Source organism: Monodelphis domestica, chromosome 6 (genome assembly GCF_027887165.1).
Source record: "Monodelphis domestica isolate mMonDom1 chromosome 6, mMonDom1.pri, whole genome shotgun sequence".
In the NCBI taxonomy this organism is placed as follows: Eukaryota; Metazoa; Chordata; class Mammalia; order Didelphimorphia; family Didelphidae; genus Monodelphis; species Monodelphis domestica.
The window spans coordinates 104203843-104230687 of NC_077232.1; the positions used below are offsets into that span (position 1 = coordinate 104203843).

Below are 26845 nucleotides of genomic sequence, written 5' to 3' on the forward strand. Positions count from 1 at the left end.
TCATGCGTTCTTGGTTTGACCCCCCCCCCCCCAAGAGTGGATTGCAAACTTCATCATCCCCCATCCCCTCTCAAATCATCATCTCTATATTCCTGGTTCCTTCCCTACTGCTGCTAAACTGTCAAATCTCCCTCCAACATCATTAAACAACAAATCTTGAGTAGTTTTCCTGCTCCTTTTCTATATCTTGCTTCCCTTTCTCAGTGAAACTCCTGCAAAAAGCTATATCCTCTAGGATAAAATCTAGGGGTTTAGATTTTAAAGCCCCAAAGGTCTTTGAAGCTTGAGACTACCTTTTGCCTTTCTTTGTCCCAGCAGTGCTTGGCACATAGTGGACACTTAATAAATACTTATTGACTCACTCAGCAACTGATGAAAGTTTTTATAAAGTGTGAAAATCAGCCAAAGCATTGTACGTCACACAACAGTGGTTATGTTGAATTTTTTTTAATCCTTACCCTCTTAGAATCAATACTGTCTATTGGTTCCAAGGCAGAAGAGTGGTAAGGGCTAGGCAATGGGGGTTAAGTTAACCTCCCTTCTCTAGGCCTGGCTGTCAATCCTCTGAGCTCCCCAGCTGACCCTGGTTATGTTGAATCTTAATGAGAAACATCAATATTTTAAAATTTTAAATAACTAGTCTTTCAAAAAAATTTCAGTAAGTTTGTTACATTTATACTTCTAAAGTTATTAAAAGTTAAAATTTCACTAAGACTTTTGAAGCATCCTATATTCAATGACAAGACAGCAGAAGCTTTGCCATTAAATAGAGGGATAAAGCAAGGATTCTTTCTGGTGTTGACAGATCTATAAGTACTTGAATCACAAGAAACAAGGTAAATTAAAAGGCATAAAATAGAGATCAAACAACACTATTCCTATTTATTGATGATATTTTACTTGGAAAATCAGGAAAGTAATTGATACAATTTATAGCTTCATTAAAGTTACAGATTATATCATAAATGTTAAAAAATCAGTATTACTATATCAATGAAATCTAGGAAAGAATAATAGAAAGGGAAGTCTTTTTCAAAATACGTACAAAATTCATAAAGCTCATGGAAGTCAGTCTGTTAAAGTACACTTAATACCCACATAGTTTTACATAATGTGCTTTTTAAAGAAGTAAATAAAAACCTAAATATTCAGTGCTTATGCTTAGGCCACACCGAAGTAATAAAAATGGCAATACCATCAAAACATGTATAAGATTTGATCCTATGTCATTTAAAATACCAATTTAATATTTTACAGAGCTATAGGAAATAAAACAAAAATTATTTGAACAATAATAGTTCTAGAATACCTTAGAGAAAGGTAAAAAAGAACAAAGGGTAAAAAGCAAGCACTTCTAGCTTTCAAATGGTATTATGAAGCAGTAAACAATAAAATTGGTTGGTGTTGGTTAAAAAATAGAAAAGTAGGTCAGTAGAACCAAATAGAATAGGAAGAATCAGAAATAACTCAATAGCTCTTTTTGATAGACCATAAAATAAAAATTATTTGGGAATAATCTTTTTATTTAAAAAATTTTCTTGGAAAACTTTGAAAAGTAACCTGGTATTAGAACAACAACAGATAGCCATCATATACCACAATAAATTCAAAATAGGTATGTGATCTGAATAAAGATAATATTTTAAAATTAGAAAGTAAATAGATCAGATATATTTATAGCTATGGCTGAGGGGAGGGAGGAATTATTAACTAAAAAGTGAAGAGATGACTGATCATAAGAACTAAAATAGAAAATTTTAATTATTTGAAATTAAAAGGCTTTGAGTTCAACTAAAATGAACACAACTAGGAACAAGAGAAACATCTAACCAAAAAAAAAACCCAAACCATTTTTGGACCAAATATTTCTGAGAGAAGCATAATATCCAAAATGATGAACTGGTAAATGTGTTCATGATACACTTTTAAGTTTGATCTGTATTATTTACATTTTCACCATCATGTTTTAAAATGTAGATAGCCAACAAAATAATAAAGGACTCATTTGTAGGTTTGCTGATTTCTGAAAAGCATAAATACAGTGAAAATTTAACAATTGTCTCCTAAGCTGGCTCCATCCTACCCGTTTGCAAGCAATTAACAGAAATTTATAACCATATACCATTCCCCAGTATCTAAGAGGTCACAGCATAAATATGAATATGCTGTTCTCCAAAGAAGAATTATAAACTAGAAAAAAAAATGAAAAAATGCTTGAAATTACTAAGAAGAGAAGCACAAATCAACAGAACTCAGATTTTATCTCAATTCCAGAATGACAGCAATGACAAATGATGCAAATAGCGAGCTTGGCAAAAATGTGGAAAGAAAGCTAGATATACTCATGCACGTATTATTGGTGGAGCTATAAATTAGGGTAATTATTTTGGAAAATGACAATTTGGAAGACAAATTGGAATCATATGATGAATTTGACTTCAGAGCTTCTACTGCTATGCAGAATATGCCAAGGAGATTAGAAACAAAAACAAAGGTCACACATACTCACAATCTGAGTTTTGGTTTTTTGTAGATAAAGTAGATGCCATTCAATCAGGGAATGGCTAAACAAGTTGTGCTATGTGAACGTAATGGAATTTTCCTGTGCTGTAAGACATGATAAATATAATGAATATAAAGAAATGAAAAAAAAAAGGCGATGACCATATATAAAGTAAAATAAGCAGAACCAGGAAAACTTACTGCAATGGAAAAACACCACTAAAATAACTGAATCTGAATGCTGCAAAATTTAAGTGACCAAACCTGGCCCTAAAAAAAGTGTATGAGAAGGCACTTCATCCTCGTCTTTGCAAAAGTTGGAGATGATGGGTTTACTATCATTTTACACCTTGTTCAATGCAGTGGTTAATCTTATATAATTTTACTTTCATTTTTCTTTTTTTTATAGTAAGGAATAACTTCCTGAAGTATGGTGGGGAAGCAAAAGGATATATTAAAAGATATATATTGCTTTCACATAAATATCTATTTAAGGAACAGCAGGATAAGTAATATCTTTCACCCCCTTAGACTTCAGGCCAGAGATTTTTGCCACCCCAGGTCAGGATCTTGCCTTGGGAAAACGTTAAGAGAATTTATGGAAATAGTTAACACTACATGCATTTTGATAAGGCTTTAAAAGTTATAGAGGTTTGTTGGTTTTTTTTACTTCAAAATGATCTTATGAAAGAGGTGAGAAGCAAAAAGACAAGAGCATCTCCTCCCCTTGGGGATTTTTGCAGTCTGGAATCTTGGGTTCTGGAATGGAAATTTTACCAATTGTGCCTTAGGTATAAGTGCTCCTGCTCTTGTCCCCATTTTATAGGTGAGGGAAATGAAGCAGAGAAGAATAAGCATTTGCTGAATTCAGGTTTCCTGACCCCAAATTCAATGCTCTTCAGGTCCGTACACAAACTGGAGGCAGATATAGAGGGGAAAGCTATGGATTGAGAGTCAAACTAAGTTCATGCCTTGCTTTTGTCACTTATTTATTAACAATCCCTGTGAGCCTGTTTTCCCATCTATAAAATGGGTTTGATAACAATAATAATGTTAATAACTAGCATTTATTTAGTACATTAAGGTTTGCAAAATGCTGTGAAGTAGTATTCCATTTTAAACTCACAACCACCCTGGAAGTTGGGCACATTTATTTATTTATCCATTCATTCATTCATTCATTCATTCATTCATTCATTCATTCATTCATTCATTTTAAAACTCTGCCTGCTTTAGTAACAACTATAAGACAGAAGGAAAAGAACTAGGTGAAAAGGGTTAAGTGGCTTTCCCAGGATCACACAGCTAGGAAGTATCAGATTTGAATCCAGGTACTCTGACTCCAGTTTATGCACTGGGATACCGAGCTACCCCTAGTCACTAGGTAGACAGAAATTTAAGCAACTTTCCCATTTATCAAACAGCTAGTAAATGTCAGAGATGGGATTTGAACTCATATCTTGCTGATTCCAAGTTTAGCACTTAATCTGCTATATCACCTAGTTGCACTATCCATCTCACAGTTATATTAAAGATTAAATGAAAAAATATAACTTAAATAAGTGCTCAATTTTGTCAACTTTGTAAATTTCATCAACATTTTTGGGTCCCTATAACTGCCTAATTGCCCTTTGTGTGCCACGTATGCATTTTCTAGGTTTATAATGCCTATTTCACAGATGAGGAGAGAATAGTTCTTTGACTACATGTTCTGATTTTTTTTGAATATATAATGACTGTACTTATGTTCCTCCTTAAGACAGTTTAGGGAGCAAGGCTGGAGAAAAGTCATGTTGATGTTCGCAACTATATTTTAACTGTTGCCATGCTGTGAGACTCTGTTCAGGTATCCCTTCCATATCATTGGGATTCTAGGCATAGACTGGACAATCTTATACCAGAGAAATAGTCTGAATTTTTTTCCTTTTTCTTTTAAAATTTTTATGGGTTTTTTTAGTGTTTTATTGTAAAATTTGGGCTAAGTACTTGGCTATAGACCATAGAGTTTCTAAACCTTTTCTTTGTCATCCAATGACTTTTGTGTATAGTCTGCAGCTTCCACATAACATCACCCAAATTCCCATTTTAATTTCTTATACTGACCAGTGGAGAAAGTCGTGATGTGGAAAGGATACCTGTTTATGCAAAAGAATGGGTGTCTTTTCCCTCTTTTCCATGTTAACTTCAGAGATACTGCCTCATTTATCTGTTTGGATGGGAGAAAATTTTTGTTTTTAAAGATGCCTTTTCCTATTCTACTCAATGAGTCTGGAATATAAAAGTAGGGTTTTGAGAGAATGAAGAAGAGCTTACTTTTGTAGTTGATGACTATTTAAACCAATATTTGATTGTTCTTTTATTAAATAGAGCAGATTTACTTTAAAAAAAATCCTTATCTTCCATCTTGGAGTCAATACTGTGTATTGGCTCCAAGGCAGAAGAGTGGTAAGGGCTAGGCAATGGGGGTCAAGTGACTTGCCCAGGATCACACAGCTGGGAAGTGTCTGAGGCCAGATTTGAACCCAGGACCTCCCATCTCTAGGCCTGACTCTCAATCCACTGAGCCACCCAGATGCCCCTGAGCATATTTACTTTTAAAAATTATCCTTATATTGTTTGGTATCATTAGTAATAAGTAAATATTTAAAATTAAAATAAAAATTTTAAATATTTAAATTGACTTACCATATGTGTGCTTCTAGAATTTTATTTACAGTTAAGGGTTCAACAACTGTGAAAAGTTTTGAAGTACTGTTCTTGATAACAAAATTGAGAATATCCTGATAATATAAAACTGAATGAATTAGCTGGCATCCTAGAAAAAGTGTTAAACCACTTCTTATATATTACAGAGGCTCAAAAATGTTGATGAAGATGACAATATCTTACAAAATGCAGCTTATGTATACACATTTAATTCTCATTTTCTAGATGGGGAAACAGGCTCATAGAGGTTGTGACTTAATTGTTAGTAAATAACATAACCGAGATTTGAACCCAGATCTTGACTCCCAATCCATAACATTCCTCTACTAAACTGCCCCCACTTTGTGTTGGGACCCGAGGAGACAAAAAAGTGCCTCTTCCAATAAATCTATGAACATTAAAAAAAATGAATTAGTTATATTTTTAAGGGGAAAAAGAAGACCTAAAACATAAACATTAGGGTTATAAACATTCTACTTTTGTTTATTTTTACTTTTTAAAATACAAAATGTATACATTGAGCTTACACACACACATACTCTAATGGCAAATTTCAGGTGTACAGGTACTGTACTACTCTTATTCCTACACTGGTGATAGCAGAACATCCGTTAACATCTTATCTTTACACCAGAATAGGTCCCTGATTTATTTATTGCAAAACAAAGTTGCAAAATTCCTTCCATCCACAGAAGCTTCTTTGTCTTTGTGATATTTGCAGAAAAACGAGGATGGGTGTATCGTTAGTATTACGGTGAAACTTAATCTCAGTTGGCCCAAGATCACTGAAAGTGACAATGGTACTCCACGTTGGGGGCTTGTGTGCTGTTAATCCATTTCACATCATCCATTTCAATAATTGCAATAATAACTCATTCTCTACTGTCTGATTATTCTAGTTGTTAATATAATCATTTTTCCTTCAAAATGAAATTATGCTAATGTTCTTCCCCATTGTATAGTCAAGTGACTTTAGTCTTTGCATGTTTGTGTCACAGAAAGGCAAGGGGCAAGGTCAGACCAGAGAGGAACCTGATCTTGGGCTGATTGTTCTTAGTCATTAATGGGCCCATTAATGGGTGCTCACTTAAGAGGGAGCCGAAATTTGAAGCTGAGGGAGAGGAGAAGTCCATGTCTTCAATGCAGACAATGAGGACATTTAGGTAGTGATACTCATTAGATCACTCATTTTCTTTCTTTCATGGGAAATGTGAAGCCTAGTTAGGGCTATCCTATTGAGCAAGTCCCAAATTATGCATGTTATGTGGGATTTGGGTTCTAATATGGAAAACCAACAAATGCTTATTAAAAAAAAACTCACTAGAAAGAAGTATGCTGTCATCTAGTCATAAATAATTTCAGTTTTCATGGTAGAAAAATGCCAAATAATTGAATTAAAGGCTTCAACAAAAGGAGACTTCAACAAAAAAGAGGAAAACCCACAAAAACAGGGACTGCATAGTCATTTTTTAATAGCGGTAATTATTTTTGTTTACTCAAAGTATATAAATGGGATTACAGCATACAAATATGGAAATGAAATCTAATTTCTATAAATTAAACACTGATGCCAATATTTTAGAAAAAAACATTTATAGTCCTGGGGCTGGATTCCAATACAAATGGGTAGCAAAAAACACTATCATAACATCACTTTGATGTCCCAAAGCCATAATAATCTCAGGGTTGGAGTATCAATAAAATTATGTGTGTGTCAGGTACCATTTCTTTGAATAGCCTCATGGTAGGAAAGTTTTAGAACATCCCATCAACTCAGTGGCATAATGAAAAGAATGCAAATTGATATCTTAGAAACAAATGATTTTGGAGATGGCTTTATAATAAAACAAAGCTTATTTGCATAATATGCTTCAGTGTAAAGCTGAGCAGTCTATGCTAAAAGTGGTAACTCCAACTTTAAGTATTGTTTTAGAATAGTTCACATTTGTCTATTAAATTCAAGATCTAACCAACACGTTAAATCACATTTTCAAAGAGTTGCATGGAGCGCATTATATTTTCATCCTGTAAGGAGACAAAAATACAGAGATGAAATTCGAATAGTTTCAGTTAAAGATAAACTATTGCCCTAACTGGTCATCCCCTCACTCAAAGCACACACTCACATACAAGCATACATACCCAAACACACACACATATACCAACAAGTTAGACAATGACATAATAATTGCTAAATACTGTTTTTGTAAACTGCTAATACACTAATATAAAAATATAGTTTACCCACAGAATCTATTTATAGTAATACTTTAATTTTCTGTTAGATGTGATATGTTATCAAGACTAGTTATTTTTTGATGAGAATGGAAATCTCCCCAAATTCAACAACATATAAAAATGTAATAATAGTAACAGTAGGAGCAAGAGTAGCAGGTCTCAGCAAAGAAGTCAGGTCAGAGAAAAGCACAACGGGGCAAAATGCAATGATGGCATTGGATTAATTACTCTCTAAAATCTCTTGTAGATCCTCATTTATTTAGGTCTGCTTTTATAAATAAGTGGTTTTACAGTGGCAGAGGATGATTCTTTTTTCTTTCTTTCCTTTTTTTTTTGAGAAGCCTGGTATGGGTACAGAATCTTTGGGTAGAGTTTCATTCTAGGGATTTTTCTCCACATAGGAGAGAACTAGCATGGTGAAGAAAGCTTCCCAGAGAGCCACAAAGCTCTGGGTTCAAGCCTTATTTCTAGTTTACTGGCTACAGGATACTCTAAGAAACTGGGATTTCAGTGAATTTCACTGAAACTGGCGGATTGGTCATTTTGAGGTTGTTTCTAGGAATAATCCCCGTTGGCTTCCCAGCTGAAATGATCATGGTTTCCATAGCTAGTGAATTTTTATTAGGAGATAAATTATATTAGAAGTGGGCATCAAATATTTTTATTTGCCTGGTTATTTTTTGTTGTTTTTTTCATTCATAAAATGTTGAAATACATTAAAAAATGAAATACATTTCTCCATTACTGGAGAAAATTTGGAATTAAAAACAAAATCCCATTTTAAATATAGAAATTCATTTTTTTTTTTAGGTAAATGGGGTTGATGTCACACAGTTAGTACATGTCCAAGACCAGAGTTGAACTCGGGGAGATGCGTCCTCCTGACTCCAGATCTAGCACGCTAGCCGCTGGGTCATCTATCAGTCCCTCAGGAAATCTGATATTCAGTGCCTGAAATAGGCTCATCATAGGTTCACGAATTAGAGCTGGAAGCATCCTTGAGGCACATCAATTCTATGTCCCTCATATTATAGAGATGAGGAAACGGAGGCTCTAAAAGGCTGAATGACTTGGGTTATGGTCATGAAGCTAGAAAGTGTCTGAGATGGGCTCCCTAACTTTAAGACTAGTGACCTCTCTCTTCTACTACACCACCCCTCATTCATACTTAAAGACCAAATAACAAAAATGTGGAATTTTCCCCATTTAGCATTTTCAGAGCATTCCACCATAATTAATTTATCTATAAGCCCTTAGGTGAAGTCGTGACAAATGAAAATACATTTTTATAGAGAACTAATTTTCAGCTCTTGCGCTTGCTTTGCCATTGATCAACATTGAACAAGTTTGTTTGCTTGTGTGTTTCTCCAATGCAAATGAACTGTGAAGCTTGTATTCTTTTCTTAATGCTCACTCCTCCTTCCCTAGCTCTCCCCAGCCTATGGCTTGATTGGGATGCAGAAATATCCACAAACTTAAAAAAATAGCACTGTAGGCAGAGATTGCCCTGCCTAGTGCCATGTAATCAGTCCTGTCAAGGTTACTTGAGTGTATCGTGGTAATAAATAATTATTTACCTTCTCTGTATTGAATACTGCACCCATGAAGAGGTCCACATGCTTTTTTAAAGGTCACTTGCTTTTAAAAATAAATCACTATTCATTAATAATGTCTCAGAAGTTCCCTCCCTTAAAAATGTGGGAAACAAAGGCTGACAGGCAAAGGGAATTGCCATCTTTGGGCTCTTTGTATCTCAGGAATTGGTACAAAGGGAAGAAGTCTTGGGTAGAGGCTTATATCAAAATGCTATCTAAACAAATGACAACTATTTTTGGTATAAACTTGCTATTTCATTCATTCTGGCATGGAGCATCACAATACAGGTCAGCAGCACTTAACTCTGAGATGATCTCTCCACTATACATTCCTGAAAAATCTGGTCTGATTCTTCATGACCTCATTTGGGTTTCTTTTGGCAGAGATATGGGAGTGGTTTGCCATTCTTTCTCCAATTCATTTTACAGATGAGGAAACTGAGGCAAACAAGGTTAGGTCATTTTCCCAGGGTCACAAAGCTAGTTTCTGAGGCCAGATTTGAACATTGTCTCTTTTTTTTAATGAGGCATCAAGCCTTAGAGACCAGTCCCTAAATGAATGGGAATATCAAGTTTCAGGGTGGTTAATTGACACAACTGTGTCTAATTTAGGGTTTGTCTTTACTTAGGATGATACTTACTTTTTGGCAGCTTTCGATGAATTCATCTATGGTAACTACCCCATCTTTATTTTTGTCCATTTTCTGTTCAGAAATAAAACACATTTGTGTTACAAAAGGAGTAACACTATTTGAAGATGTCCAGTGAAAAGAAATCCACTGCTTCCAAAGGCAACCCAATTCACTTTTGGAACTCTCTCCATTTTATCTGCAATACTATGTATATTTCTAAAGCATAAAAATACTATGGAAGTATATAGGGAAGGAGTTCCTAACTCTGCACCCCTATTTTCCTTTTCTGTTCCTACCTGGAAAAATGTTTCCACATGTTGTCTGGGGGCATCCTCTTTAAGAACAGGGTATGTGCATTTACCCATCATATCGTATATCGCTTTCATTATGTCAAGCATTTCCTGAAAAGAAAAAGGTGCTTGAGTAAGACATTACATGGATGGGAGAAGTATATCCCGATTCCTTATTCCCTATTTTTCATTTCATCTCCTGTCCTTTTATATCTACACTATATTTTATTTGACACAGACATTTTCCAACACCCAAAGTATATGTGTCCCCTACAAAGGACATTCCTTAAATATAGTTAAGTAAAAATGATTAAGTTATTACAATGGATTATACATGCTGATTTCCAGTTTTGTAATTTAATGTTCATAGAAGTGAAGAATAAATATTTTAATTTGAATTACCTATAATTTATCTTTGAATTTTGTTACCTTTTAGTCTTATCATTATTAACATTTTTATAGACATTGTATATATTGTCTTTTTGGCTTTGTTCACTCTGTCTCACTTTATATTTGTCATTTCTTTCAGAACTGTAATATCCTCTTAACATCATATTTAGATTAAAATTTATTCACTTTAAAATATTTCATACATATTTTGTTTCTAGCTTTCTATTGTTACAAATAATAGGACTACAAACATTTTTGTACATATTGACTTTTTTTTTTAACAGTTAATTTCCTTGGGGTATAAATCCCAGTAATTGGATTTCTGGGTCGAACAAGTGAATGATTCAGTAACTTTTTGTATAATTCCAAATTACTTTCCAGGAGAGGTGAACCAGTTTACAACCTCTATAAGAGTACATTGCTATGTGTGCCTCCCTCTAGCACTTCCAAAATTGAATTTCACTCTGCTCCACACTTTTTTTCTTTTGCCATCTTTTTCAACTTGGTAAGTATGAGAGTTCTTTTATTTTGAATTCTCAGCCTTGTAGAATCCATAGCTTCCTTTCATAGCACAACTCAGTTGCCTCTTCCCAATTAGTGTTTTTTCTCCTCCTTCAAATTAATTTGTATTTACCATGTATTTAATATATATTTATTTTGCAACCATTGTTTCCTCTCAGGAAAATCTAAATTCTTTAAAATCAGGAATTGTTTCATTTTTCTTTTTATGTCCCAGGTACCTAGCACAGTGCCTGGCACATAGTAGATACTCAATAAATACTGGCTGGCTTCATTTCCATTCAGATGGCAATTGATAGTTTACTTTTCTTCTTTTGAAAATTTTGTTCATGTACTTTGACCACTTGTCCATTTGGGGAATGATGTTTGGTCTTAGTTTCAACTCTTAGACATTTTTTATGGCAGAATTTACCCAATGTGAAGTGCATATATCTTCCCCAGCTATATCTTTTCTGCTAATTCTAGCTGCATTGATTTTGCTTAATTATATATCAACAAAATAGTTTATTTTGTCTTTTATAATCTTCTTTACCTCTTTCCTGATTAAGAATTCCCCCTTTAATGATACTTCTGAATGAATGAAAAATAATTTAAGGAGCAGTTATTTATTTTGTTTGTCTACTAAACTTTTAAGTGACTGCTGCTTTGCTAAGTGCTAGGGATACAAATAAAAATGGAGAAAGTCCCTTCCTTCTAAGAGTTTTCATTTTAATAAGGAAAGATATACAGATAGGTGCAAGGTAACCAAAGAGGGAACTCTGGTCTGGGGATTCACTGGGATGATATATTCAACCAAAGGGTGGTGAATTGGCATAAACTTTCTAGAAGGAATGGCTATGTTGACTTGATTGTTGAAATCAAAGCAAAAAGTAAATATCAGGGGGGAAGTCTGCAAGCTCCTTGCTTGTAATAGTTCCTGCTGCTGTTGTGGGAGAGTGTGGGATTAATTCATATCTTTTTTCTAATCATACCATTGTATTGTCAAAGCAGACGACTTGGTGTCCCTAATAAATGACATTCATCTCTTACCTCTTATTCTTTATTTAGACTGTTCTCTGGGCTAGGAATGTGCGCCCTCATCATTTCCCACTTTTAAAATTCCTGTAACTTCTGCTCAAGCACTCTCTTGCACAGTGCCTCAAATCACATTTTGGAGCAGTAGAGCCAACAAAAGGTCAGAATGAGATATTTTTCCTGCCTATGGAAACTTAGGAGGTTGGCAAGAGAGGTCTGTGACTGGGGCAGAGGTCTGTCTAGAGCTTTCATGATTCCCTCCCACTGCTCCATTGACAGTGTTTCCCCAAAAACATGACTTTGGATTTTAATGTGTATATATTAGATATTTATTTAAATGTGTACATTATAGAATGTTATTCCTGACAGAATCTAAAGCCCTTGGACTTACAGGAATTGAGTTCTATGTAAACTTAAAAAAATAAACATGATTTTTTTTTTTATCAACAGATACAGAAAAAGTCTTCAAAAAGGGAAAACTACTTTACAGTAAAATCATTAAAATGTATTGGCATAGAAGGGCTTTTCTTAAGTATAATCTAAAAGCATTTATTGAAAACTAAGAGGTAGTATAATATATAATGGAAAAAATTCTGGAATTAATTTTTAGAGTTCAAAGATCAAGCAAGCAAATGCTTTTCCCATTACTATTTAAAACAGTGATATAAAGAATAACTATAGCAATAAGATGAGAAAGAAATTAGGCAATAAACACTGAAAAAAGTAGAATCAAAATCACATATGTTTAGACATAACATGGTTTGCTTAGAAAATTCTAGAGAATCAATAAAGAAGCCAATAAAAATGATTATTATATAATTAGTAGAATTATTATATTCTCAAAGCAGAAAAATATTTGTAAATCTGTAAAAACAATCACTGGGAGAAGGAGGAAAGGAGAGGCAGAATGGGAGATAATTCCTCAATAGAAGTGAACAAGGAAAATTTTTGACAGTAGAGGGGAAAATGGGGGAAACATGTGGGCAATGCTTGAGCTTCTCACCAAAATTGGCTCAAAGAAGGAAGAATATAAATGTGTGCATGTGTATTCATAGTTATGATTTCCGATTGGGTATTTTCCTCCATCCTGTGGAAAGCTAATATTAATTTGTATGCCTTTTTGGTCCCCAAAACACACACACTTAGTTGGGTATAGAAATCTGTCTCATCCAATAGGGAAATAGGAGGGGAAAGAGATAAGAGAAATGGAGGGAAAATTATAATAATGAGGGCAGATCAAGAGAGGCAGGGGTCAGAAGCAAAAAAAGGCTGGAAGAGGGACAGGATAAACAGAAAGATAGAACAATAAATAGAAAGAGTTAGGATGAAGGGAAGTACACAGTAATCCTAAGTGTAAATGTAAATAGAATGAACTCATTCATAAAATAGAAGTAGACAGTAAAATGGATTAGAAACCAGAATTTAACAATATGTTGTTTATAAAGTGACATACTTAAAATAGAAAGACACTATAAAGAGTTAAAATAAGGGACTGGAGCAGAATCTAATATGCTTCAGCTAAAGTAAAAAAGGTAAAGATAGCAAACTAATAAGGGGATATTCTTTTCTAAACAAATCAAACTCATATGGAGGAATAAAAGTTCAAGAATATCAAGGAAGATAAAGAAAAGTGTAAACTAGCTCGCCTTCTAAAAGAAACTGCCAGGAATATTACAACCCAAATCTTCTAGGTCAAGGAGAAAACTGCAAGTAGTCAGAAAGAAAGAATTAATGTCCTATGGAGCCAGGGTCAGAATCATATAATATTTTGTAGCCATTATTATAAAGAAAAGGAGTACATGGAATATGGTATCCCACTAGGCAATGGATCTAGTGTTACAACCAAGAAAATTTTACCTATCAAAACAGTATAATCTTATAGAAGAAAAATATTTAATGAAATAGAGGTCTTTTAAGCATTTCTTAAAGAAAGACTAAAGCTGAAGAGATAATTTGACATTCAAATATAAACTCAAGAGAAACATAACAAAGTAAAGATGAATGAAAAATCATAGGGGACTAAACTGCTTGCATTCTTATTATGGGGGAATAATACTTGAAATTCTTTGAAAGTTTATCATCTTAGAAGGTATCTCACTGGACAAGGAGGACTTGGTTATTTTATTGTCTGAATGATCTGAAAAGAAGAATGGGAGGGTGGGCAAGAGGGATATATTAGGAGAGAAATAAAGGGAGAGGAAGAATTGTGAAAATTATGATAAATGGGGTGCGTGAGGAAGAATTTTTACAAAGAAGAGGACAAGGTGGGCAGTTTGTAACACTTAAAACTCACTCTCATATGAACTGGTTCAAGGAGGGAAGAATAAATATTAACACACAGTTGGGTACAGAGACTCATCTTACCCAACAGGGAAATAGGAGGGAAGGGGGTTAAGAGAAAAGGAGGAGAAAATAAAGGAAATGTAGATTAGGGAAGGCAGTAATCAGAAGCAAAACAGGCTCTTTAAGAAGGAACAGAATAGACACAGGAGAATAGGATTGCTATAATGAAAATTCTCACATGACTGACTGTATCTTAATTTTATAATTTTTATTAAATGACAAAAACCAGACAAGAGAGAGAGAAGCATGAGCCCCCCTTTCAGCTGCCTCTGCTGTGAGTGGTGTGAGCCAGCCCTGCATCAGAGCAGGTGCCTTCCTGAGTCCCTGGTTCCAGGAAAAAGACCCCACTTCCTGGTTCCTCCATCAATTGATGCTTCTTTGTGATGACCCTTTCCAAGGCCCCTCTGACTGGGGAACTCAGACTCAATCAGGGCAAGGCGTCCTCTGGACATCAAGATCAACCTGCTGGAGCTAGGGTTCATGTGCACTCTTTCCACACATGGCTCTGCTGAGCTATTTTAGTTATTTCACTACATAAATCTTTACTAAAGACAAAAGATCTAGACAAAAGAAGGAAGGACTCTGCCTGTGGTTTGGGGGAGATAACAGTTTCGGTTTCAGCCCTAAAATCAAACTGAGCTTTAAAACCAAAAGTTTGTTTTGGGAACCAAAAAAGGATAAAAATTAATATTATAATTATTAATATATTAATAGTAAATTATTAATATTACAAGATAGAGGAAAATATACAATTGGAAATCATAATTATAAATATGAATGAATTAAAATTACCTATAAAATGCAAAAGGATAATAGAATGGATTAAAAATCTCCAACATTAAGTTGTTTATAAGAAACACATTTGAAATAGATTCACAAAGAATTAAAATAAGCAGCTAGAACAGAATCTATTATGCTAAAGTAAAAAAGACAAGGGTAGAAATCAACAAAGCAAAAGCAAAAATAGACCAAATTAAAAGAGAGAAAGTGTGAAATTGCATTTTATTAAGAGGTACTATAGACAGTGAATTAATGTTAATACTGAACATATATACATCAAATAACATAGCATCCACATTCCTAAAAGAAAGAATAAGTGAACGACAGCAGGAAATAGTAAAAATTGAATAGTGGGTTTTTTTCTGACCTAAATAAATCCAACCATTTTTTTTTACTTAAAGAGAAAAACACAAATAAATTATGTCAGTAAATATTTAAATTATTAGGCACTGGTTAAAAAATAGAAAAATAGATTAGTGGAGTAGACTATAATCAATACACAGCAGCTTATAAATGTAGCAGCCAATTGTGTTAGAAGACCTTAAGAACAGTGAATGGTTAGGTAAGAAGAAGAATGAATCTGAAAACTAAAAAGTTGTTTAGTAGAAAATATTTATAAATCTTATATATTCGATACAATAAATTCCAAAGAGACAATCAATGTAAATGAAAAACTGTACATTGTAAAATACTAGAGTATAATAATAAAGCTAGCATTTTTATAGTGCTTTTAAGGTTTGCAAACCCTATATTTTGTAGATGATGAAACTGAGGCAGAGAGAGGTTAACTAACTTGCCCAGGATCATATAGCTAGTAAATGTCTGAGGCAGGATTTGAGCTGGTCTTCTTGACAAAATAGATAATTTTGAATATGTAAAATGTTAAAGCTTTGGAATGGATAATATCAGTTACTCAACAACCAGAAGAAAAGCTATGGATTGTACATTCCATTTATTTGTGTGTGCCAATGTTGATTAACCCTCCCCATAGTAAGCATCCTGACTCCCAGCAGTTATTTTAAATCCTTACCTTCAATCTTAGAATCAGGACTGTGTATTGTGTTCAAGGAAGGACTGTAAGATCTACATAATGAGGGTTAAGTGACTTGCCCAGGGTCACCCACCTGGGAAGTGTCTAAGGCTAGATTTGAACCCAGGACATCCCATTTTTAGTTCTGGTTCTCAATTCATTAAGTCACTTAGTGCCCCCCACCCCAGCAGTTTTAATTACTGCTTTTATCTCCAGAACTTGGTTTGTACTTTTTACCAGAAAGGTCTATGGGAAGACCAAGCTGTCAATTCTGGAGCTAGCATCTGCTCCAATTGTTCAGGATAAGAATTTGGAATTATTTGAGAAAAGTTACTAAACTTTTCATGCTTTATGTTCCACTGATCCTATTACTGGATATATATCACAAAGAAGGTCAATGACAAAGAAAGATCCTATAGATACCTGCAAATGTCCATAGTAGCATTATTTGTAATAGCAAAAACTGAAAAAGAATTGATTACCCAGGGACTAGGAAATGAACTAAATCATGACATATACATGTAATATGCATGAAGAAACAAAGGAAAAGAAGAATTCATAGAAAAAATGGAAAATTGACATATGTTGGTGCAAAGTGAAAAAGTAAAATCACATGAACAATATCCACAATGACTACAGTAATGTAAATGAAGATAACTTTAAAAGAAAACTTAACTCAGGTCAAACATAGGAGTCCATATTAATTCTGTTGATTGAAATTAAAATACTTTCCTTTTGGTCAGGAAATGGTAAAGTATAGCATCAGAAAGTTACATGTTCTGTCAGCTGTAATCAATGTATTAAGATAGTTTTGCTTAACTATTTTAAAGGAAAATTATATGGAGAAATTTTATTGGAAAAGAATTGTATCAAAATAAAATGTATTGATATCAAAAACAAAATATCAAAAAAAGAAATATGGCAAGGCAATCTATATGTCATATATACGTAATATACTTTATAATTGAAAGCAATCATATGTCCAGAATCTTTTTTTATGAAGAATTGAGCTCTTTTGTTGATCTATAAAACTATCATAAGACCACACACCAAATTCTTCTCAAAATGTTTTTCCCTAAGTAAAATTATGTCAATACAACATTTTTGATTGCTTGAATCAGGTATAAATTCTATGACTATAATTGTATAATTTTATTTAAAATTCCTTAGTGTTGAAAATGAAATAGAATCTAAATAGAAAATATGAAACAGCTATGCCTGGAAGGCAAGTATTACCTCTTTAGTTATATATCCATCTTTGTTTATGTCATACAAATTAAATGCCCAGTTGAGTTTTTCTTGTACAGTCCCTCGAAGCAAAATAGAAAGACCCATCACAAAGTCCTAAAGAGGGAGAAAATTATGACTTAATACTGAGTATACAGAATAACCTACATAAACTAATCAATCAATAAGTATTTTAGTCCAAAGAGATCAATAACAATGTGCCAGGCACTGTACTAGTTTCTAGTGATATATATATATATATATATATATATATGTATATATATGTATAAATATATGTATATAAAGAATGAAAGAATTCCTACTCTCAAAAAGCTTATATAAGGAAAACAAGTCTACATACAAATATAGAGTATAAATATATGGGTAATAAATTCAAATGAGATAAATGAAATGCAGTTAAGGAGGGAGAGGACTGACTGGTAGGGGGATCAGGAAAAGCTTAAATTTAAAAAATGGTGCTTGCATTGTGTCTAGAAGAGACAGAGTCTATGAAGTAGAGATGTGTAATGGGTACATTCCAATCATGGGGCATGGCAAGTGCAAAGGTGCAGAGATAGGACCCTGGAGAAAGAATAGAGGTCAGTTTGATCATAGAGTTTTGGGGGGAGAGCAGTACACTATGACAGTGGAACCATAGGCAGGGATGAGAATAAGAAGGAGGGCTTTAAAAACTAAGCAGATGCATTTATCTTTCATCTTAGAACTAATCAGGAGTCCCTGTGAAGGGTGATGGCATGATCAAATTTTATTACTTTGACAGCTAGTGGAGGAATGACTGGAGTGGAGAAGTTTAAAGCAGAGACTGTTGCAGTCATCTAGGGGAGAAGTGATAAATATTTAACTAAAGTAGTGACTATATGAGTAAAGAGATGGGGTTAATGAGAGATTATTAATATTAGTTAATTAAAAATTATTTAGTTAATTAGTTAATTATTAATGAGAGATAATGTGGAGGTAAGAAATAGCAATATTTGTCAGAAGACTGGAAGTTTGATAAGGAATTGAGGATGATATTAAGGTAGAAGAGAGGGTGCCTTTAACAGAAATAGTGAAATTTGGAAAAAAGGTCAATTGGAGGGGAGAAGATAAGGGGTTCTTTAGACAGAGTTTGAGATGTTTTTGAGCTATTCAGTTTGAAATATTCAAATAGGCAGTTGGTTATTTGAGACTTTCAAAAGAGAGCTATACAGATCTGTGTATCATCTGAATAAAGGAAAAATAAAGATGTAAAATTCATATCAGCTTTCAAATTCTAAAAACCAAACCATTAAACTCCTCTATGTAACTCTGGACAAGTAAGATTCACTTAGTAAAATGGATGCTACTCTTAGATTTTGATTTCTCAGAGGTTTTTGTTAATACATTTAGCATCTTCTGATCCTTCTGACCTTCAGTGGGTCATTGAATGTAAATAAGCAACATAACTGGTGGAACAGGGAATTATAGAGGAAAAAGAAGATTGGTCAGTGTCATTCTTTTACATACATCTAACGTCTTTTTCTATATAGCCTCTAAGTCATAATATAGAATGCTGAATGCAGTTCTGGAGGAGAATTGCAGAGGAGAGAAGAGTGTGTATGGGTGATGATCTAAATTGTGAGAAGGTGTATACACTTAGATTTATGTGATCTCTTGAAATCTAGAATAAACCAAAATAATGAGGAATGGCAGTAAATATGGCAATGAGATATTTATAAACCACATGTTGATTAGAAGTATTTAAGCATCATACTACATTACAATTTCTAGTTGCAAAATCTGTATCTTTACTAAATTGTTCAGTTCACATTTTTGGTTCATTTGATACCATTTCTTCACTGTTGTTCATTAGAATGTAAACTCCCTTTAAGTAGGGAGTGTTTCATTCTTTGTATCTTGATTTCCAGGGTACAATTCCTGGAACAAAGTAGGCACTTAATAAATAATTCTTGACTGAGTTTAAAAGGAAGGCTTCAAATCAAACAAAACAAGGCAAAGAATATAAAGAGATGTTGAATCATTTCATTTGGGACCAAAATAATATTTTTTAACATTATATCCTAAGGTAAAATCTATTTTTTTATTTTCTTAGTATCTTTTTTTTCTTGCAGTAATTAATAAACACATACTTCTCAATATACTCTCTTCTTAGTTGTGATTGTGCCAGGGACAGAAGGCTCAGACTAGTCATCTCAGAAATCATAGTACTCTCATTGATTCAAATCCCTTCCTTCAAGAAGAATCTAAAGGAGTGCAGCTGAAAACAGTTGTTGGCCATTAGCACAGGATAAAGAATACTGAGAACCAGAAATCTAAATTATCTAAAATATATTGTTAATTACTTAAAAATATAAGAAAATAATGGAAAACTGCTCAACATTCAAACAATGACTAATATTTGCATTGCATTGATCCATATTCTTGTCCTGTCATGCAAAGACAAATTTAAAAGTCTGATAGTGCTCTCTGAAGGAAGAGGTGGGTCAGACCATATCTATCCATGCTCCCACAGGCTACATCTTTCTATTTAGATAAGCTCCATCCATAGTCTTTTAGGTGAATACATATATTATACTTGAAAATCTGTAAGATTTCCAAACTGAAAAAAGTATTCATTGGATCTAACCAGGTGCCAAGTATTGTGCTGACATGAGAATACAAATGCCTTATCAAGAAATTCCCTGCCCTTATTTAGTACATATAAAGGGGATATGTGTATGAAGTAGCATGGTTTGGAAATGTCTAGGAAATGGTATGTTTGCTTGATTCTAAGCAAGTGTCAGAGAAGCTCACTTACTGGAGTCCAGGATTGCAAGGGTGGGAATATGAGTTCCATTGGTTAAAACAAAAGACCTAGTTTACTACTTCTTCAAGTGCCTTCTTTTTCTGTATGCTCTGAAACTAGTTACTCCAGAAGACAAATGTGGACTTCTTAGCACTAACCAGATTTTCTCTTATTTTAATGACATCTGAGGTTACACGGTCTTTTCTGCATGATGCAATCTCCATTTCAATAAACAGTTACTTAAAAATGAATTTCTACCTTATTTTGTGCTGATGTAAAATGGGAACTCAATGTAGCCTATCTCATTTTTGCTCCTAGCTTTTCTGCATGGTAATTGAAATCTGTCAAGCAGGAAGTTGCAAGCACTTGCCAAAAACTCAATTTGCTTTCAAGAGTACTTGCATTTGTACCTTCTTAGTTTTATCTGTGAAGGGACTGGTTCATTTGCTCCCTGATGCACAAAACTGCTGAAAAGCTTTTGGCATCAACTTTACTGAATTCTAAGTTTAATCCCATATTCTTAACCTATAGCATATTAAATAAAAAGGGGAAAAAGTGTGGGGGACTATTTATATAGGTAGAATTGTGGTTGCCCTTTTCTTTTTTGAAGCAGTAGTGAGCATGAATCACTCCCTTCTCTTCCCTTTGAAGGGCAGCCCAACTTGCTTTTCGGAAGCACAAAGAGGTTAAAAACTTTCCTTCTGCTCACTTTTCAGGTTATTCATTCAAACTGGTCTTCTGCCTCCTCATTTAAGCAGAAAACTATTTACCTAGAGAGAGGTGTAGTTGTGTGTGTGGGACAGGACAAGGGAGTATCTTTATCATTTCCAGAAAACACAATAGGAATTAAAAACAAGATATTAGAGAAACTTTTGTTAGAATATAGAGTCTCTGTGTTATAGCCAGCAATATTTCAACAACTGAAGAGAATGTTCCATTAACATATTTCATTGTCAGTAAGTCAAATTTCCTCTCTCTACAAATGTGGCTTCTCTAACATCATGACATGGCCTAAACTCCATCCCCTTTGTAAAGAGCCCCCAATGGGCAAGGTTTGTATTGAAAGTCTCACAAGGTAAAGGTACATAATGGCAGAGTATCTTGAGATATATTGTCAGCCCTCCTTAATTTCTGGAAGAAGAGAGAAAGAGAGGAGCAACTGTTTTATGGTTTACAGAAGCGATGGTAGCCAGAGAGATGATGGAGAAATGGTCCTGACAGAGGGAGTAGGATGGTGGTGTCCAGTGGACGTCTTAGTCAGAAGCCTAATCCACCAGGGGCAGATCAGTCATTAGCGAATGGTCTGAGGGAGGACTCTCAAGTATTGATGAATGTTTTCCAGCTGTGAAATTCAGCAGCAGTGGATTGAACTTTTTTTTTTTTAACTCTTCCTCCCAAGTGTTGGTGCACATTCCCTGGCTGTGAAATACTATGGACCAGTAGAACTCCATCTTCTTATTTCACTTTCTCCTCTCATTCTACATCTTTTTCCATCTCTCTTTTTTCATGCAGATATAAAAATAAAAACCCTTTTCCATTTTCCTCCTCAGTTACTTCCTTTTATCCCCACTACTGCTGCTGGTAATGTAGATGTCTGATTCATTATTATAAATGACTTTATTTCCATTGTCTGCAGTTAAGTCTTCAGCGATGATCAGGAGGTGTGCGCTAGCCTGGGAAAGGCAACTTTGAAGTGATTTTTATTTTATACTGTATTTAGTCAAGAATTTGTCATTCTGACTTAGGAAAAGACTACCTGAAGTCATCACAACCTATATATGTTATAATTTTATATCCATGTAATATATTATATTTATATGACATATATTTTAAATTAAATTTCTATTATATCTGATTTTCTGTGTCATTTCTTTAAAAATCATTTACTGAAGGTATGTGTATGCATGGGGTGGTGGTAGTGGTGGTGATATTTTCATCTCCAGAAAACACACACTCACAGCAAGAGAAGATTCCACTGCCCCTCTGATTTGGAGTCTTTCAATTCTATTATTATAACTAATAGTTGTGGCACACTAAAAGAGTTCCTTAGATTCTAAGCTCCTTCAGAATAGGTCTTTCATCTCTCATTGGATCCTCAGCACTTACTTCCTACACTTAATAAATACTAGTTGACTGAGTGAGAGAGATACCTCACTCTAAAGTTATGCCTAAATCTGAACTTCCCAGACCCAGGAAAAGGGTAGAGGATAAAAGAAGGGGCAGAAAATTAGGAGGCTCTAGAGAAGAAAGCCCTGTCTCCCAAGTCAATCTAGTAGGCATAGAAAGGAATGGCAAATGAATTTTTGATCCTACCTCCTTTTCTGGTTGGGAGGGAAGAAGTGAGGTGAACCTGGAAAGCAGTCAACACAATGACAACTTTGGTTGTTATAAATGGTGTCATAAATATCCCTACAGCCCTACTTATTTTCCATGCCTAGAATGTCCTTCTTTCTCTTCATCATTTGATGAATCCCTACCCAGCCTGTATTTTATTATATTTTATTTTTTTAAAAACCCCTACCTTTCATCTTGGAATCAATAGTATGTATTGGTTCCAAGGCAGAAGAGTGGTAAGGGCTAGGCAATGGGGGTTAAATGACTTGCCCAGGGTCACACAGCTGGGAAGTGTCTGAGGCCAGATTTTAACCTAGGACCTCCCGTCTCTAGGCCTGGCTCTCTATCCACTGAGCCAACCAGCTGCCCCCCCCCCCACCCATCCTTTAAAGACTAACTCAAGTAACATCTTCAGGAAGCATTCTCTGCTTCCCATGAAAGAAGTTCTTACTTTGTTTTACAACTTTCTCATGTTCTAATAATAGTGTGGTGCATATCTATATCTATATCTTTATCTATGTCTATGTCTATATCTATTCATCTCCTTCTCCCGACTAGACTGTAGATTCCTTTAGGTCAGATGCATACACAAAAAGTATTAATTCATGTCTTGTATTGCATTTCAAAAAGTTTTCATTATAGGAGTGTGATCAGTATCCAAAGTCAGTCTATATCTGGATCAATACAACAATATAGGTAGCATTAGAATGTATTCTCTGTCCCATGCATGCAGTGGTGGCACTGCCATTTTTTCCTCCCCCAGCTCTATCTCCATCATCACGCTCCTCCAGCATCTTTTGATTTTGACTGTCAACGTTTCAATTGCTGCCAAGCTCTTGCTACTGTAACCTCCTCGACTGTCATCACCTCCCCAGCTGCAGCTCAGCTCCTGGAACCTGGAATGCTTCCTTGTTTCATCGAGCATCCACGTGTTTCAAGGCTTCGTGCCCTTCACAAATGAAGATATCTTTAAAGATTATGATTAACTTTACCATGAAACTTCAGGTGGAGGGGACTCATTAATTGAGGTTTTAGTATTCTAATAGGAGACTTCTCTCAAATTGTTATTACTAATAAAATTGGGAGACAATGTTTTTCCATGCCAGAGAGATCTGAAGTCCTAGGAATCTAACTAAATGTAGGTTGTAATTTTTATTGCTGTTGAGTGAAATATCCTTTAAAAGTATCTTGAATTTCAGTGCTCAAAAAGAAATCTCTGCATGTCGTTTTCCTTGTTTTTACTTTCACAATCAAATATAGTGAAATTGCTGAATTACTAATACTGTTAATGAATTTTTTAAATTAAAACAACAGTTGTCAGTATCATTTGTCAGATGAAGACCTTACCTCAAAGCTCACAGATCCATTGTGATCCGTATCAAATGCATTGAACAGAAAATGTGCATATGTTGTTGAATCTGAAATTTAAAAAAAGAAGCAAGATAATGCTTGATTAGGCAAGTTTTGAAAATATATATTACAGGACTTTTTTTTTCACTCATACAGTATACAGTGAATCTGTCAAATTTTTTTCTCCTTAACCTTTTAAAAAAAGTCTGCATTATATTTTCAATGAATATTTCAAAAAACAAATAACTAGAAAATGGAGGATTTGGATTATTGAATTCAACCAGGATCCCTTTTAATTGTACCATGTGTAAAGGAAAATCTTTGTAAGTTGATTCTAGTAAAAATTTGGATTTAGACCTGACTAGTGATTTCTTTGGTATAGGGAACTGAGGCAACTCCCTCTACAAATGTAGACTGGTACCTTCTTTCTAGTTGATTCTGCTTTAATTCCCACTGAAGCAATTTCTGAATTGGTCTTCTCTCAAGCTCCTTTATCTCTATATCTCAAAACCACTTGATATCATGATTCATTGTCTTCCTTTTGGTTTATGATGAATGGTTGGCCTTTCTTCTACAGACTCTGGATCCCAACCCTGTTTCTTCCCACTCATTTCCCAATACTTTGCTCTCTGGTTTCTGACTTTATCATTCAACTAAAACTGTTCTCTCCAAAGCTATAAATACGAAATCTGATGGCCTTTCCCAAGTTCTCGTCCTTCTTGACTTTTCTGTAACATATAACACTGTTGACTACCTAATCTCCCTGGATAATTTTGCCTTTCCTGGGTTTTGATGATACTGTTCCCTCTTGGTTCTTCTCTGATATGTATAACTACTTCCCAATTTCCTATATGATGAATCATCATCCAAAATGCTCACTCTAACTATGGATATTCCCCAATGTTCTATCATGGACCCTCTTTTCTCTTTTCATTGTCTAAAAACATAATTAACTAATTAATTTGTTTGTTATATTAAAATATCCAGTTAACTTCTCTCCCTTCCCTCCATTAGAGAAGGTATCATTTGAAAAAAAAAAGATATATGTCGATGTAAATTATGTCTTACTCATTTCTATTCATCACCTTTTTCTCTAGAAGTCTGCATATACAAGTCATTCGATCTCTTAGTGATCTTATTCCATAGGTTCAGTTATCATCCATATGTGCAAAAACACACATGTATGCACATGTATATATATGCATATGTTGTTTCTTTCCTGAGCTCTATGATCCAAGATCACTGACTACTTAGTAGACATTTAAAACTAGATGTCCTACAAGATATCTCAAGCTTAACATAGCTCTATAAATATTATTTCCTTCTTTATTTCTGTCTATGCTGCCATCACTCTAATTATCCAGGTTTGCATTTGTGACCTTAAAATTCACCAACTTACAAACAAAACAACTGAGGCAAAGATCTGAGTCAGTAACTATTTATTAGAGGGACTCAGCCCCCTCCAAGAAATAGGATCCCAGACCTTCCTCACAGTCTGGGATCCCTTCCTTCTCTGGTGTAGCATCCCAAGCATATTCACATCTATGAAATATAAATGACTGTATGATTACTGTGTCTCCAAGCATAAGGTTATACCAATGAGGCTTGTGAATGTAACCTTGAACTGGCCATGTGGCCCTTGGCTAAGACAAACTCATTAACATGCTCGGACTCAATTCCCCAGGAAGGCACGGTTTGCAATCTACATGCCCAAAGGTGTTCCCTCTACCTTGCCACCCAATCTTAAGTGTCTATACTTTGTGATGTGGGTACTACGTCCTTGGGAGTACCGCCCAGGCAGGACAGGAATAAATTCAGAGGCAAACCCATGAACTTCCTCTTGGCCTTTCTCCCCTTCCATGGAGCTCCACTGGGCTCCTCAATGACTATGTCTCTCTCTCTCCTCTTGACCTTCTCCTTCCCGGAGGTTGTAACCATCTCGGTCTGCATTTCCTATCTTAATCTCCTCATCCACCTCCTGTTCCTTTGTACTCATACTCTCCTATCAAGGGAGTATCATAGGGATTGCCTGCCCTATCCAACCACTGACTTGTCCGTGTCTTTCATTTCCACCCTGGTTCTTGGTTCCTACCTCTCCCATCACAAAGGTGAGCCCCTTCCCTTGTGGACCCTGCTGGTCAGGGAAGTCCATTAAGGAAAACCCCACATCTGGAGTACAGCTTTTATTCCTTTCAGGGTCCACACTTGTCCTTACATGCCTGGTTGATCTGGGCACTGGTGCATCATCTCATTGATGGATTCTCAGTTCTTAGTGTGTGCCCTCGGTCATGTTGCTGCCAAACAGCAAGGTGACATATAGCTCATCCACCCCACTTTTATGACACTCTCTTTAACAACATGCTGACACTCTCTTTAACAACATGCCCAGGGCAGCCCAGGGTAGTCCAGTCATGGGCTTTGCACTGACATTATTTGGCTCTTGTCTAGGTGGCCAAGCTTGCCCAGTGAGGTCCATGAGGGAAGCAATACTGGCTGGAGGTTTTTCTTTTTTTAATGCATCATGGGACTTTCCAATGAAGCTTGGGACATCTAGGTGGAGGTCCCCTTCAAGTTATGCTGACAAGTTAAAGTCTAACATGGAATTTATGAAAGATTCTTAATTTTAGAAATTATTCAACAATAAAGTATAACTTGAGCTATGGCTAGTTGCTTTTGATTACTGCTTGTGAATAATCACTATCTTTATGGAATTACATTAAACTAGAAAATAGTGATAATAATTAACTAATCACTTCCTTTGGAATTGTATTATACTATATAATACTGAAAGAATAAAATAATTGATTTAAAATGGACCAGCATCTACTAAAACAGGGTAGGGGTCAAATAATTTCTCACACTGTTTTGTAATAAAGCTTGACTCCTCACTCTCATACACATTTACTAATCAATTTCCAAGTCTTATTCATTTTATATTCATAGCATCCCTTGGATCCATCTACTTTACTCATGGGTGCTAATGAAAGTCCTACTAGTCTCCCTGCCTCTCTCTTGCCTCTTTATAATTCATTCTTCAGCTTCTGGAAAGATATTTCTAAAACACAGGACTAACAATAACACCCTTCTACTCAGAAACCTCCATTGTCTTC

The 26845-nt window shown here is 34.8% G+C and overlaps 1 protein-coding gene across 5 annotated transcripts in view; it reads right to left on the reverse strand.

Annotated features, from left to right (window-relative positions):
- Positions 1-5664: 5664 nt before the first annotated feature.
- KCNIP4 (potassium voltage-gated channel interacting protein 4) overlaps positions 5665-26845 on the reverse strand; it is a 1185503-nt gene continuing 1164322 nt past the window's right edge. For all 5 annotated transcript variants that reach the window (XM_007496665.2, XM_007496663.3, XM_007496664.3 and 2 more), the window contains 5 exons: positions 23733-23803; positions 17276-17383; positions 9970-10074; positions 9683-9745; positions 5665-7233 (listed from right to left, as the gene is read on the reverse strand). In XM_007496665.2, the coding sequence (XP_007496727.2) occupies positions 7186-7233; positions 9683-9745; positions 9970-10074; positions 17276-17383; positions 23733-23803 (395 nt within the window). In that variant the 3' untranslated portion in view covers positions 5665-7185. The remainder of the gene's footprint in view (positions 7234-9682; positions 9746-9969; positions 10075-17275; positions 17384-23732; positions 23804-26845) is intronic.